At 32.8% G+C, this 13,530-nt stretch overlaps 1 protein-coding gene across 6 annotated transcripts in view; it reads right to left on the minus strand.

Annotated features, from left to right (window-relative positions):
* Positions 1-13,530, minus strand: part of LOC118203737 (uncharacterized) — a 55,991-nt gene that overhangs the window by 23,774 nt on the left and 18,687 nt on the right. For all 6 annotated transcript variants that reach the window (XR_015038480.1, XR_015038479.1, XM_085807537.1 and 3 more), the window contains exon 2: positions 8,746-8,978. Coding sequence is in view for 4 of the 6 variants with exons in the window: in XM_085807537.1 (XP_085663663.1) it covers positions 8,746-8,978 (233 nt within the window). In the remaining 2 variants the exon portion in view is untranslated. The remainder of the gene's footprint in view (positions 1-8,745; positions 8,979-13,530) is intronic.

Here is a 13,530-nt window from a genome sequence, read left to right on the forward strand (position 1 = left end):
GCTGTACACGAGGTTATTAAAATGAAGCCTCTACACGAGAGATCAAATGGATCGTAACGCTCGTTAATTAATTATGACAAAGCAACTGAGGACAGTGCTATTTATTTACAGCAAGCACAAGAAGACTACTTGCTTCAGAAGGTATGTTCTCTGGCAAAGGTATTTTATCTAGGACTGGACTTGATTGAATTACTTGGGTTACGGTCAAGCACATGAGGGCTATCTGCCTAAGGCGACATATATTTGAGTAGAGAACTTTCTAAGGGGAGCTGTCTCATATCCATGTTACACATGGGGGGAAAAAAGAACTCTTACGCAGCCAGCTTGTACGCCGCCATTTAAACTTGCGTCGAATAATTTGTTCTGCGATTTCATCACTCGACTGCTGGTGGGACGTTTTATTTTAGCAAGGAAGATCTGATTTAATTCCAGACATGTTTGAGCAAAAACAAAGCTGATTCTACACATTCAAAATGAACGACATGGGTTAATGTTAAATGTTGAACACCTAAAGATAATGCATGGAATATTTGGATTAACGCAAAGCACTCGAGGGCTATCTGCTGTACAAAATTCCCACTGACGCATTATTGCGAAAAGAGAAAAAGCAGAAGAATGACACTTTCCGCGAACGTTAGTTCACAACCGAGGGGAAAGTTTCGCTTTAAAATTTGCAATCTGCGCATGCGGCTCTTCGTGTCAGATATCTGGTAAGAATTACTTTCTAGTTCTCGTTTTTGTCTTAATTTTCCAGCTTAGAGTCTATGATGTTTCAGACTATATGCATGTTTGATTAGATACGAAAAAGGCTCACGTTATTTTTAAGCCCCTCAAATTTATATAAATAAGGTACATTACGACCAGGGATCATTTTATAAAACTAGAGGTCAAGGGAGAAAATGTCACAAAGACCACTAACATTCAAATGTTTTTAATATAGTAGAGGTTACTAACGCAAACTGTATTACATCTAAGGTGCATTTGATATAATTTATTTTGTGAAATAACCTTATAGTACAGCATTTTTCATTTAAAGTTATTTAAACAAAGACAAAACGAAAAAGACATTTTACCTTCTTGTGTATGTTATTTCCATGGTTCAGCTTAATATGTGATGTATAAAATATAAATTTGCACATTTGGTTTGTTTGATTAGACAAAGCACACAGAGGATCTCTGCCTAAAGAACTGCTCTCATGGAGGACTTTCTAATGGAACTGAAAATGAGAAAAACCTAAACAATTCTTATTAATTTTATTGCCAATCTCAAGTTCAAAACAGATGTGACAAAATTAATGCAATTAAGTTGTTATCAGTTTAATGTTGAAGTATATAAATTAGACGTAGAATTAAAAAAATGTTTTTCAAACGTCAATGAAATAATTTCGTCGGATGGGTTATTCCATGGAATTTTTCCAGACTTTGAAAAATTAATTTTGGAATTATTAATTTTTAAATTAATTTTGGAATTATTAATTTTTAAATCAATTTTGAACAAAGGTTCTGCTTATGATTTTTAAAGAAAGGCATAAAATTAAAATAAGATTTGTAAAATCTCCCGTTTTAAGTTTTATATTTTTAAAACCTAGACCTGAAAAAAAGCCCCCAAATATTATATGTTTTAAATACTACCTATGTATTTAGAATATGTATAATTTTTTTTTGTTTTTCTTTAGTAGAGATTCAGGGCACCTGCTTCTGCGAAAATCAGGCCCCCATTATGATGAAGAAATCAAATACAAGATAACCAAAGCGATGAAGAAACCAAGAAATAAGAGACAAAAAAGATGTCCTGGTCTCAGGAAAATGAAATATTAAATGATAAGATACATACAGGGAATAAACATGTAATTTCAAAAGTATAAATAAAAGTAAAAATAAAATAATCAGCTAAAAGTGATACAAGACCAAGACACGAGAAAACAGGAATTGCAACGTGGGATCATCTCCGACTCATTGACCGCAGAGACTGCTACTTCATTTCACTCAAAGGGATGGAGAGCATAGCTACTGTATACAGTACCTTACAGTACAAGTTTTAGATGCAAATAAAATGAAAATTTCTGGATGAAAATGTTGGATTAAATAATTTTAAGGAAAAAACTAAATTAAAATGAGCTTTAGCCGGTACTTTTGTGTCAGGAAAAGAAGAAACACGCAATTAATTCACACATGCTGCAGTCTTCTGTGATATTATTGTTGCTCAACTCATTAAAGAAAGCTTAGATACAGGTGGAAGTGTTGTGGTATTATTTTGTTGTCTTCCTTTATGGAATTCTGAAAATTTTCGGCAGATTGAGTAGAATTGACATGATTCTTGTTCTATCCCCGAATTTGCTCAGGCGATTGTTACGGCGGGATGTTTGTTAAGGGAGCAATTAAATCGCCTTTTTAGACGTCTCCTTGACTCAATCTGGATCCAGTTTAAATAAAAAAAATTATTTTTAAAAGGTACAGTAGTTAGTGGGTAAGCAAAAGAGCTTAATTATTAGTTCGATACCTGAACTGATGCAGGAAGCAGTGGAAATTTGAATTTAGATCAATTCACGCGTTCTCGAGTCATTCGGTTAATGCAATCCCCGAAATCACTTCTGAATGGCTACCGCTTTCTGCCTCACTGCGTAAATGCGTTGGTGTGAATTAGCCTTAAGGGAAAGGAGAACATGTTACAACCTAACACATGGAGTAAATCAGAAAAACATCCATGCAGCCAATCTATTCAGCGGGATTTTAACCTGGGTAGCAATATACCAATGTTCAGTGATTTTGCTGCTGCGTCTGGCGGGCTAATAATCTGGACATAATTGTTTAATATAATTCTTTTGATTGCCAAAGGCGAAAAATGAGTAGGATTTTGAAACTTTGGGAAGTCAACAAAACAGAGCGGCATAGCAAATAATATACGTGTTTCCAATTCTTATTCCTCGATTCCTACGCCGTAATCCAACAAGTCCTAATCTTTCAACCCCTTCACTTTATATAGATTTCGAAGCTAATTTTTTTAGCCTTGTATATTTTTAAATGAGAAGAATCGTTTTAATTTTTCCTAATGTATTGCTTACGTATTAATCCAATTTATAATATTCTCAAACACAAATTATTTGCTTCATCGAAACCGCTTTTTCAGAATCATAATCTAACTTTGATACAAAGTAATCAAATTGTTCAGGCTTTGCTTTGATCAGTGACTATTTACTAGTTATTATACGCGTCTTCATAAAAGTAAACTATTTGTAAATGATTTGCTCTTGGAATGCAAACTGCACTTTTTTTAAGAGGCTCGGTTTCATACTCGTATTCTGTTTCATATATGTAACTGTTGTAAAATATTGTTTCGATCATTTCTTCACTATACATCACCTATGCATTTAATCCATAATCTTTCGCCAAAAAGCTGATTTTCAGAAATTCGAAAAGTTCGGACTGCATTTAAAAAAAAAAAAAAATCTTAAATTTCGTCCTTGTTTTGTTGATCCCTAATGACAAAAAAAAAAAAAAAAAGGAATAGCTTCTAGTCTGAATTATTGCAAAAGACTGATGAAATACCGACTGAAAATAATATTTGAATATGAATATATTGTTAATGATAATTGATAAAATATAAACGAATGAAATATGTACATGAACAAATGTATGAAAATTAAGGTTCTGCTTGTATATATTTTTTCCTGGAGTACCGATTATCTGGGAACAAGGAAAATAACATTTTGATGATTTAGAAAATCGCAAAATAGCACTATAGTATCAAATATCGCTGTACTTTTGAACTGGATTTTAGTAGCTACATAGCATAAAATATGTAAATCACAATACTAACTTTTATTTGCCATAGTCCCTTAACTCTTTAATTTTGGTATTTCCAGTTTCTATTCTTTACTTAACGATGCTAACGTAGCTAATTCGCAACTGAAAGTTAAAGTTGCAAACCGTAACTTTTCCTTTTCAACTAGACTTCCTTCTTGGAATATGCCAAATTTGCTTTCCCTCTTCGCTTCTGTCAACTTGCTACAGTCTGCTCTCTTTAAAAATATAAAAGATTCTAAAACCAGGTGCGTTTACTGCTCCAGTTTATTTGTGTTGGCTATAAAAATGTGTGTCAACGAGAAATAAGAAATAAAATTCAGCCACTTCTGTAAGTTTCTTCTCCTTATTATGCTCCAATATCTATCTTCAACAAATTCCAAAGTGTCACAGATATATATTTGACAGTTTAAGGTTGGCAAACCTTCCTCCTAAAATTTGGTTTGGTTTATTTGACTATGGCAAAGCGCTCGAGGGCTTTTAACGGAAACATGTTCATGTTTCATATGGAGAAACACCTTATGCGGCCAGGATTCAATCGCCAAAAACCGAATGCGACCACACCATTAGTATTTGGCAGTCTTGTGGATTTGCAGGCGACACTCGGTGGCCTCCAGTTTAGAAGAGGGTATCTTTAGAGGAGTTTTTAAGGGGAAAATGGTTTATATTTACGTTACGTAGGGAGGGCATTTGTGAAAACACTCACCCTGTCAGCTTATTTCGCTGTCAAGAATCAGTGTTTTTTTTAATCGTTTTCAGACCACTTTTTTTTAAAGTTTACATTTAAAAAGATTTTAAAATTATTAAATTATTTTATTAAAATAAATGAATTTATGGAGTTAGGTTACAACCTTTATCTACACGAAAAGAAACAATTTGTGGGGGGGAGGGCGTTAAATGCTTATCATGGATGCGGTGAAATCTTTGATATCATTATATTGCCTTAACCTGGTACTTATCACTTGTGTAACATCGCAAACAGCTACTAGTTCTGTAAATCGACAGGGTATAACTTCTGTAGTTTATTTTTGAAACCATTATTGCAGTTGCTTAAGAAAATGCGATACAAGAGCAATGAACGCAATTCTTATAAATAATATATCTAATTGATATAATTTACAAAACATCCAACTGATAATCTTTATGAGTATTTGCTCGATTATTATAATTAATAAAAGATATTCCCAACGCCACAGATGTACCTTAGTATAAAATATATCGAAAGAAAAATAAAAACAGATGACATCTTAGCAGTTGGATTACATACTAAATTTTTTCTGTGTGTTCTAGAATGCAATAACAAATTTTCAACAGATGACTGATAATCAGTCAAACATCTCATTATTAGCAATTAAAATATACAGGGTGTTCTGTTAACGCGACGACAAATTCAGAGGATTACAATAAACATCAAGAGGAATAATAATTGCCATGGAACGTGCTATTGCAAACCACGTTTAGTTAATAAAAATCGCGAAAATAACGCAGGGTTTGACGTTGAGAGAAAAGGGAAGGCGGGAGCCGATTGATCGCCGATTTCGTTCGCAAGTTGGCTCACCACATGGACCTTATAAGAGACCTTTCTTATAAAGTCCATGGCTCACCATGTCTGACGTCAGCAATGTTGCGAAGCGAATGCGCTGAAGCAGGGATATGAGGCAAAGAATATGCACACAAAAGAATGGGCGCTGGAGACGAAAGGTGGCACATAAGAAGCAAGTCTTCTCTTAAAGAAAACGAATTCTTTTAATAATAGTTACTTGGCTGATTTAATTAATTACCATAAAACATCACAGAGCTACCTCCTAAGAAAATATACTTTTATGACTTCCTTTCGCGTTACACTTGAAGTAACTACTGTTGTTTTGAGGTGTAACCACTGGATTACTGGTGAGCCTTAAAAAAGGCTAATAAATAGCTAGTGGAGAACTAGTTAAGCATTTATAAAGCTAATGAAAGAACTTGGGAAGAAAACATTTTATTAAGCTTAAGTACTATTTGCTTAATAAACATTCTTTTAAATTTCGATATTAATAACTCAGTAAACTTAACTATGAACGCATCTCTGGAATGATGATTATTTTTTGACAATTTGAAGCACTCAAATTTTTTGTTCTTCAGTAGTATATCGCACTTCGCATCACTGTATTTGTCGGCACCTGCACCTCAGCCATTTAGCCATGTAACCTGTGATATAGTACAGAGTTGTCGCTGACGGCGTACGAGAGAGAACGGTTCAAGTTAATGACTGCGCGCGCATCTGTGCTGCTATGATGAGTCGTGTTTCCGAATCACATAGAGGCCATGCGCGCCTTCTTTATTGAGAACATGAAGTTCTAGATAAATCCGAGGAGGAGAATTTACTTTATTGCATTCTATTGCGTGAATAAACAAAATTAAAAATCTAAAGTAATTTTTTATCTCATTTTAAGATGTGCCAGCTAGAATATTTTGCATAAACATCTCTCAAGCTGTCACTGTGATGTAAGAAAAATGTATTTTACATTTTTCAAATCATATGGGAGAACAGAATAATGCATGTTTCATATCTTCGAATTTTTTAAATTCCAGTAATCATGACTTAACTACGTACTTCTAAACAGCACTTCACACCGTACTACTTGCTGCCGTCAATATGACCGGCTGAGGCATCTCGCTATATATATCTCACACTTATGATACTGCCAGGCTAAAACCTTAAGGAAGATACATATTGAACAGGAATAAACTCAACATATATAACATGGCCGTAAAATTTCTTTATGTTTTTAGACAGCAGTTCTAGCATACATGTGATTTTAATCATATATTTCTTTTAAAAACTTGATTAAAATTAAATTTTTTCATTAAAAATGAGTATTGTTTCAAGGATTTTCATAAAAATTAAACGATTCTTGAGGATATAAATGAGAAATACCTATTAAAACTTTTAATGCATTCCATTTTAAGCAATAAAGAAAGCTTATTTTACTCATTTCTTCATTAATTTTGTCTTTGTAAAGCGCAGAATCCTTTAAATTCAAAATGCAAAAGATTCCTCAATCTCCTCCTTAAATTTTAAACTTACCGTAATATTTGTGGAAGGGAAACGCTATTAAATAAAAATTATTTGCTTATTCGCTTCTCAGGCAGAAACAGAAGGGCAGTCACTACTGCTACTATTATGCAGAACAATAAACTTGTCTGGAGCTTTCTTTCGTCGCCAGTGTTTGGCAATAGGATTTCACTTGAGTAGGGAATTTAAAACAGTTGCTGATTTCCATTGCAAGGCCTGGAGAAAGAGGGAATTATACTCTTTGCCTTGGCAATGTTACATACTTGACTTAACTTCAGGGAACAGTAGGAACAGTGAATTTTAGAAATGACTCATCTGAGTTCCCTGTCTACCGGCCTGTTTGCCAAGGCCACTGGATTCTCCCTTTCCCCCCCACGCATTTCCAAATTTGAAATTCGGCCATTTGTTCCTTGTTTTACAATTTCTACAAATATTTATTCAATTACTTTTTTAAGAGACCAAGGATTTGACCACCTTTGAATCTATATCTGGAAGACCAATATTTTTACAAGGACTGAAAGAAACTAAACGAAGCATGGTGAGCAAGATGAGGTAAACAAAAGAAAATAATCCTTGTTAGGGTGGATAAGGAATGAACAGGGATTTTAAAACTTTCATCTATTTGAAATGCAAACCAACAATGCGACAATGTGTTTTTAAACAGCAAAATTAAGCCAAAAAAACAGTCTGAAGCAACAATTTCCCCCTAAAACAATCGTTTTTGGGAGAGATTCAAATAAGACAAATAGATTCAAAAGGGGACGATAAAAATTTTGTTTCTGAAAAAAAAATTCGTATGTTCGTCTTTATATGTAGAGTTTAAAATTTTTTAAGCTTTTTTTCCCACCAGTAACAATATGACATGCTTATTTATCTAAGTAGTAAGACCCTTCACATAAACTGTAGGGTTTAACTGTGTAATATTAACTAAAAGTTATTCAGACTCTATTAGACTGCCAATTGAATTATCCTTGCATCTGTAAACGTACGACCAAGTATTATGAAGGTTTTAAACAACCTCTTTTCATTATTTATTTAAGCTTTGACTTAAAGAGAAGAAAGAACTAGTGCTCACAATCGAAACTTCGCCGCATGCAAGAATTAAAACAACAAAATTGGATTTACAATTTAAAAAAGGTCGAAGTTGGAAAATACGGGAATATTAATTGGTAAAGGTGGGCGATGGAAAAGTAAAGTTGCAAGCGTCGCTGCCAAAAGGTCTATCTGAATATTAGCCTTAAATACTCCTAACTCATTTGCATCCTGGTGGGGCTAACGGTAAGGAGATAGTTATAGTAATGATCCAAATCATCAAAAAGTTTTAATTAACATTAAATATCTTATAAATTAAGAACCAAATATCGGTACGCGAAATTAAAGATATAAAGTAATTTTTTATCTCATTTTAAGATGTGCCAGCTAGAATATTTTGCATAAACATCTCTCAAGCTGTCACTGTAATGTAAGAAAAATAACAAAATGATTAAATATTTTGAGTTACTTTTTACCAATTAGATGCTTCTCTTGATAAAAATTAATCCAAACTTTGCCAAAGTTGGCAGCTTGAATAAAAGAAATAATACCAAATGAACAACTTTTAAATTAAAATACGCATTCCAAATATTAGCAAAATAAATAAATTTCGTTCGATTAATTTACTGAACTAAGAAGTTACTAAGAGTAAGCAAAATTCATTTGCATGCGATCACACTTAAAACAGAATTCCAAAAGCTTTCAGTTTCACAAATATTAAAAATCTTACCTTGGCACACATGAAATTCATAGTTCATTAAATCTAGAACATTTATAATACAAAAAAGAAATAATAAATGGCTTTTGAAACTGGAAAATTCTAAAGCAAAACAAATAAAATGCTCAGAATTACTTACTTTACCAAAACTGCCTTTTCCTAGTAACTTGAGGAACACAAAATCATCTATTTCATATTTTCGAAACCTTAGCGTTTTCGGTGTACTTTCTTTTGTTGGACTTTTGCCCTCATCTTCAAGAGACGATGTCGAAAAAGTAGTGCATGTAGTTGACGATGAAAGAGATGAATATATTGAGGCGTTCGATGTCTGACTTCTCGTTCGAGATTTTTCGTCCCGATCAGGAGATTTTCCTACATCAGAAGGGCAATTTAGAAAGTAATATATAATGAAAAAAGATTACATTCAATACTACAGTAAAATCAAATGAAATTCTTTAGAGTTAGGAAATGCGCGTGGGTAGCCCAAAGTGAATTAAAAGTAACCCATAAAAATACCAGCATTAGAAACTGATGTGAAATAAACTTTATAATGCTATATTACGCTTTCAAATGTCTAAATTTTCACATAGTAAAATAAATTCTTAACGCGTATGTAAGGAGAGAATTTACATTGTGTAGTAATTCAAAATTAGAGATTTCATGCTATTCCGAAACGCTTTTTTTACAGAGAATTATGAGCAAACAAACCAAAAATTTCAGTTTAAATTTTAATCTTTGTTCTTAGAACATAAAAGTACATACTTAAGGATATTTTGAAAAGTCCGTTTCAAAGGCAAAATAAGGCTTTAGAAATATTATGAAATGCTCACCGATAAAACTGCTGCATCGAAATTAAATAAAATCAACAGTATGAATTTTTTCAAAATATGACGTAAGCTATATGAGATATACAAATTACGCACTAGTGTTATATATAAGCAAATGTATGATCATAAAAAAAATGAGCATGTTAATGCTCACTGATTTCTTTGCTGGTAACCAAAATTTATTATAGATGCTACAAATATGAATAAGCAGTATTTTACACACTTGTAAAAAAATGCAATAATACAATGTTTAAATGTATTTAGATAGAGGAAATTGCAGAACAAAGATGAGACTGAGAAATGAATAAGCTCAAATTTCACAAGAAAATTACTAATATGAAAAGTCACATAAAAAATATTAATTTAAAACAAAGGCGCAAGATATTAATCCCAAAGAAAGTGAGCTGAAAATGTCATAAACCGGGAAAAGTAAATCGAATGATTTAGGTATAGATCAAATTCATAGAATGAAACTAAGTGCAACAGAATTAAAGAATGATTATTTAAATACTGAATAAATAAGGCTGAATACCAGAAAGTAGAAATAAAAGCAGTCAAAGAAAGCTGAGGAAAGGCAAAAGTAAGCTTGAAAAGAACATTTAAAAGAATGATAAACGGTTATGTTATCAAATGATTGCTGGTTCTTTCACAGCACAGTAGACTAACCTTTCCTTACTGTTTCCAAAACCTCACACAGCAGTTTCTGGTTGACGCCGCATAAATTTGGCATGTGCCTTTCACACTTCTGGTGACAAGTTACATTACATTCTGTTGACAGAAGAAAAGAAACACTTTTATGATCCGGCTACGTTAACATGCAAAGAATTCCCCGCGAATGAATGTAGTTCAATACAACATGTTTAAAAATAAACACAACCGAATTACCTGAGTTGAGGTCTCATTTGTTTTAATTTTTGAACTGCCTTTAATATATATTTTTATTTTGAATAGCTATAAAATGTTTTGACAATTAATTCCTCGGAATAAATACAATCTAAGTCGTAAATCTTATTTATAAAATAGATGCAGGGCACTAACAAAAGGATGGAGTACTTTGTTATGAAAAAAACAGACATTACTTTTAATAGTCTTTAAGAAGTTCCATTAATAGTAGAATATGAGACATGTTTAAAATAAAAGTACTCATAGCTAAGGTAGGCTTATTCGAATAAGAGTAAGTATTAAAGTCTCCAACTCTACTTATCAGGGTGTGGGTTTTGCTTTGGGAGGCAGACAACTCCCGAATGCTAACAAAATCAAAATGTGTCGCATTTAGACAAATTCCTTGGATATAACAGCATATAACAACACAAATGTTCATAAAATCCAATCCCTGTAAAACAATATACATAAAATAGAGCAGAGTGTATAGGACAATGTTGACAGTATTATTTTTTTTCTATGATACTTAGAAAATGGTTAGCTTAGCTGCTTATAGCTTAGCCTAGCTCACCCCACAGCGTTATGTAATGAATTTCTGATAGCGCTGTAAAGTTTAGATATGAGTTTTATTAACCAATTAAAATCCTTATGCCGCTTTATTTCTTTTAATCTGTGTTTTCTTAATCACATCACTTACCCCAGAATTATGTGTATAACTGGGTATAAAACACGATACGAATCGTTAGAATTAGTGCAGTACAGCATTATGATCTGAACTGCTAAGCTACTACATCAGTGTCTTGCTTTGCTATGAAGCTAATTTTAGTCGTGAATAAAACTCCATCGAAAGCTCTTCTATGGTTATGGCATGTGAAATTAAATTTAGGTTCTTTTAAGTTGCAGATGGCAAACGTTAGTTAAAAAAGGTCGAATATTTTTTTAATATAACGATGCTAATTATTGTCCTTTCCATATAGATATGTTTGTGCCTGAAAGCTGCAAAATTTATATGCATATTAATTTGTAAAGCAAATGGTTCACCAGTTATCAATATATATATATATATATTTACTATTGTTCATTTGAAATGCATTGGACTAGATTTATTAATTCAGGCAAAGCGTAAAAAGGATTACCCGACAACGAAGCAATCTGCCTTTGCGCGGGATATTTGAAAAAACTAATCCGTATTTATATCTTACACAGGGGGACCACCACAAAAGCCCCACACATATCGTTTCATTAAGAACATAATTCACGACGGACTAATAATGTTTTGTGAATTTTTTCTCTTATCCACTGCTTCACTGTTCTTTTACTCTAGTACAAGTTAAATAGCTAAAGTTCCCTGATGCTTTACAACATTGCTACAAAATGCATTGCTTATGTATTTAAATTTCGATGATATACAAGTACAACATCCCGATTACATGTTGCGAAAAATCGTTGAAACATTTTTACATAATTATGAAGCAGAATAACTTTCAGTAAAGGGTTTCAATTTAAAATAAGATCTATGCGGTTTTCGAGCAGACATGAAAATGTCTCTTGCTGAAATTCTGAGCTTAGTGAAATGCTGTATGTTCTTATTGAAATTCTGAGCACTTAAAGAAGCAAACGTCTATGAGTCTTTAAAATAATATTCTTTCAAATACATTAGTAATTTACATACATACCAAACTCACCAAGCCTTTTTCTTCTCTTTTTCTGTATTTACAAATACTAAGTATGTCCACTTTTGCTATTGCGATAGGCTATATGTCATTGAGAGGATTTACTTGTACATATCGTAAGACTAGTTGATGTCCCAGTAAATTATCGACTTTATTTACTTCAATAAGACGGTTATCTATCTCAGTACCACACAACATCAACACAAGGATGTGTGAGTATATCAATGAAATTTTGCCACAAAGGTGATCTGACACACGTATAGGCGAAATGGACTGTCACATACATATCTGTGTATCAGCAAAAGCTGACTTATTGGGTATTTCATAGTACAAAAATTGTTAAACCTCTCTCCATTGTAATATAATAAACGTTGCTACCACTTGCGTAGTTTGTTTCAGTGAAAAGATAGCCACCGATTGTTTCAAACCATTTTAGACAAATGGGAAAATGATCGCCTTAGATGATGGCTGAAGTGATGCATCCATGTTTGCTATTCTCAGAAATTATGGCTACTTTCGGATGTGAGCGTTTTTGGAAGATGGTCCTCAAAAGTTTTACTCTACTTTTAATGCTAAGATAATATTTATTTAACATTAAATTAAATGATTTTTGCTAGAATAAAAAAATCGGAAAGATTTCTCGTTTCTTTGTTAATTAGTCAAACAGCAGCTCCCGTATTTTGCCGCCCTACGTGATCGCATACTTTCTCCAAATGCAAAAGCCAGCCCTGTACATAATTAATCTTCTGCACACTATAGGCTCTTCTACATAGGAAGTATACGCTTCAACTTCACTGGACAGAGCTACGCTGTTCTGAATATTGATACAAAATAATGACTGCCAGCGTGTTTTTAATGAAAAAGTTCTTTTTAATGATTTTTCCCTTACATAAAATGCTCTAATCACATTTCTCCATTGTAATCCAAATATTATTTCGAAGTACAAACTCTGTAATGCGATAAACATCAACTAGGAATGGTCTTTAAAATTTTAATAATATCCTTTCACTGCTATTGGATCTAATGTGGACGAGATTAAATGATGCGAATAATCTATTATTATGGGACATTTCCTTTCTTCGCCAGGATTTGCCATACAAGAATACAGCTTGTAGCAAGTAATTGATTAGAGCAAATAACTCGAAGGCAAGTAAGAAGGAAGTCATGAAAGAACATTTTAAAAGAAGCTGCTGGGAAAAGGTACTGACCTTACATTTATATAATTTCTGGAGCCAGTTAGTTAGCAGCTGGAAATCGAGTCTAGGACGAAATTACCAGAGTTTGGGATTTTGTTTGTAGAGCAATTAAGGTAGCTTGATGGACTACAGTTTGTATCAAAAACATAATTTAGAATTATTTAATAGCTAAAAGTCATGTTTATGATGCCTACGCCCTTCATGAAAAAAATTAATACAGTACATTTAAACGAGAAATGCGATATATTTGTTCGTATCCTGTCAAATTCTATAAGAATCGGGATGTGATATACGATAAAATGTCTCTCCCATCTCAAGCAATGAATGATGACATAATGAAAAATTA

This window comes from Stegodyphus dumicola, chromosome X1 (genome assembly GCF_044657685.1).
Source record: "Stegodyphus dumicola isolate Sdum_Otavi_A_Nest chromosome X1, ASM4465768v1".
Classification (NCBI taxonomy): Eukaryota; Metazoa; Arthropoda; class Arachnida; order Araneae; family Eresidae; genus Stegodyphus; species Stegodyphus dumicola.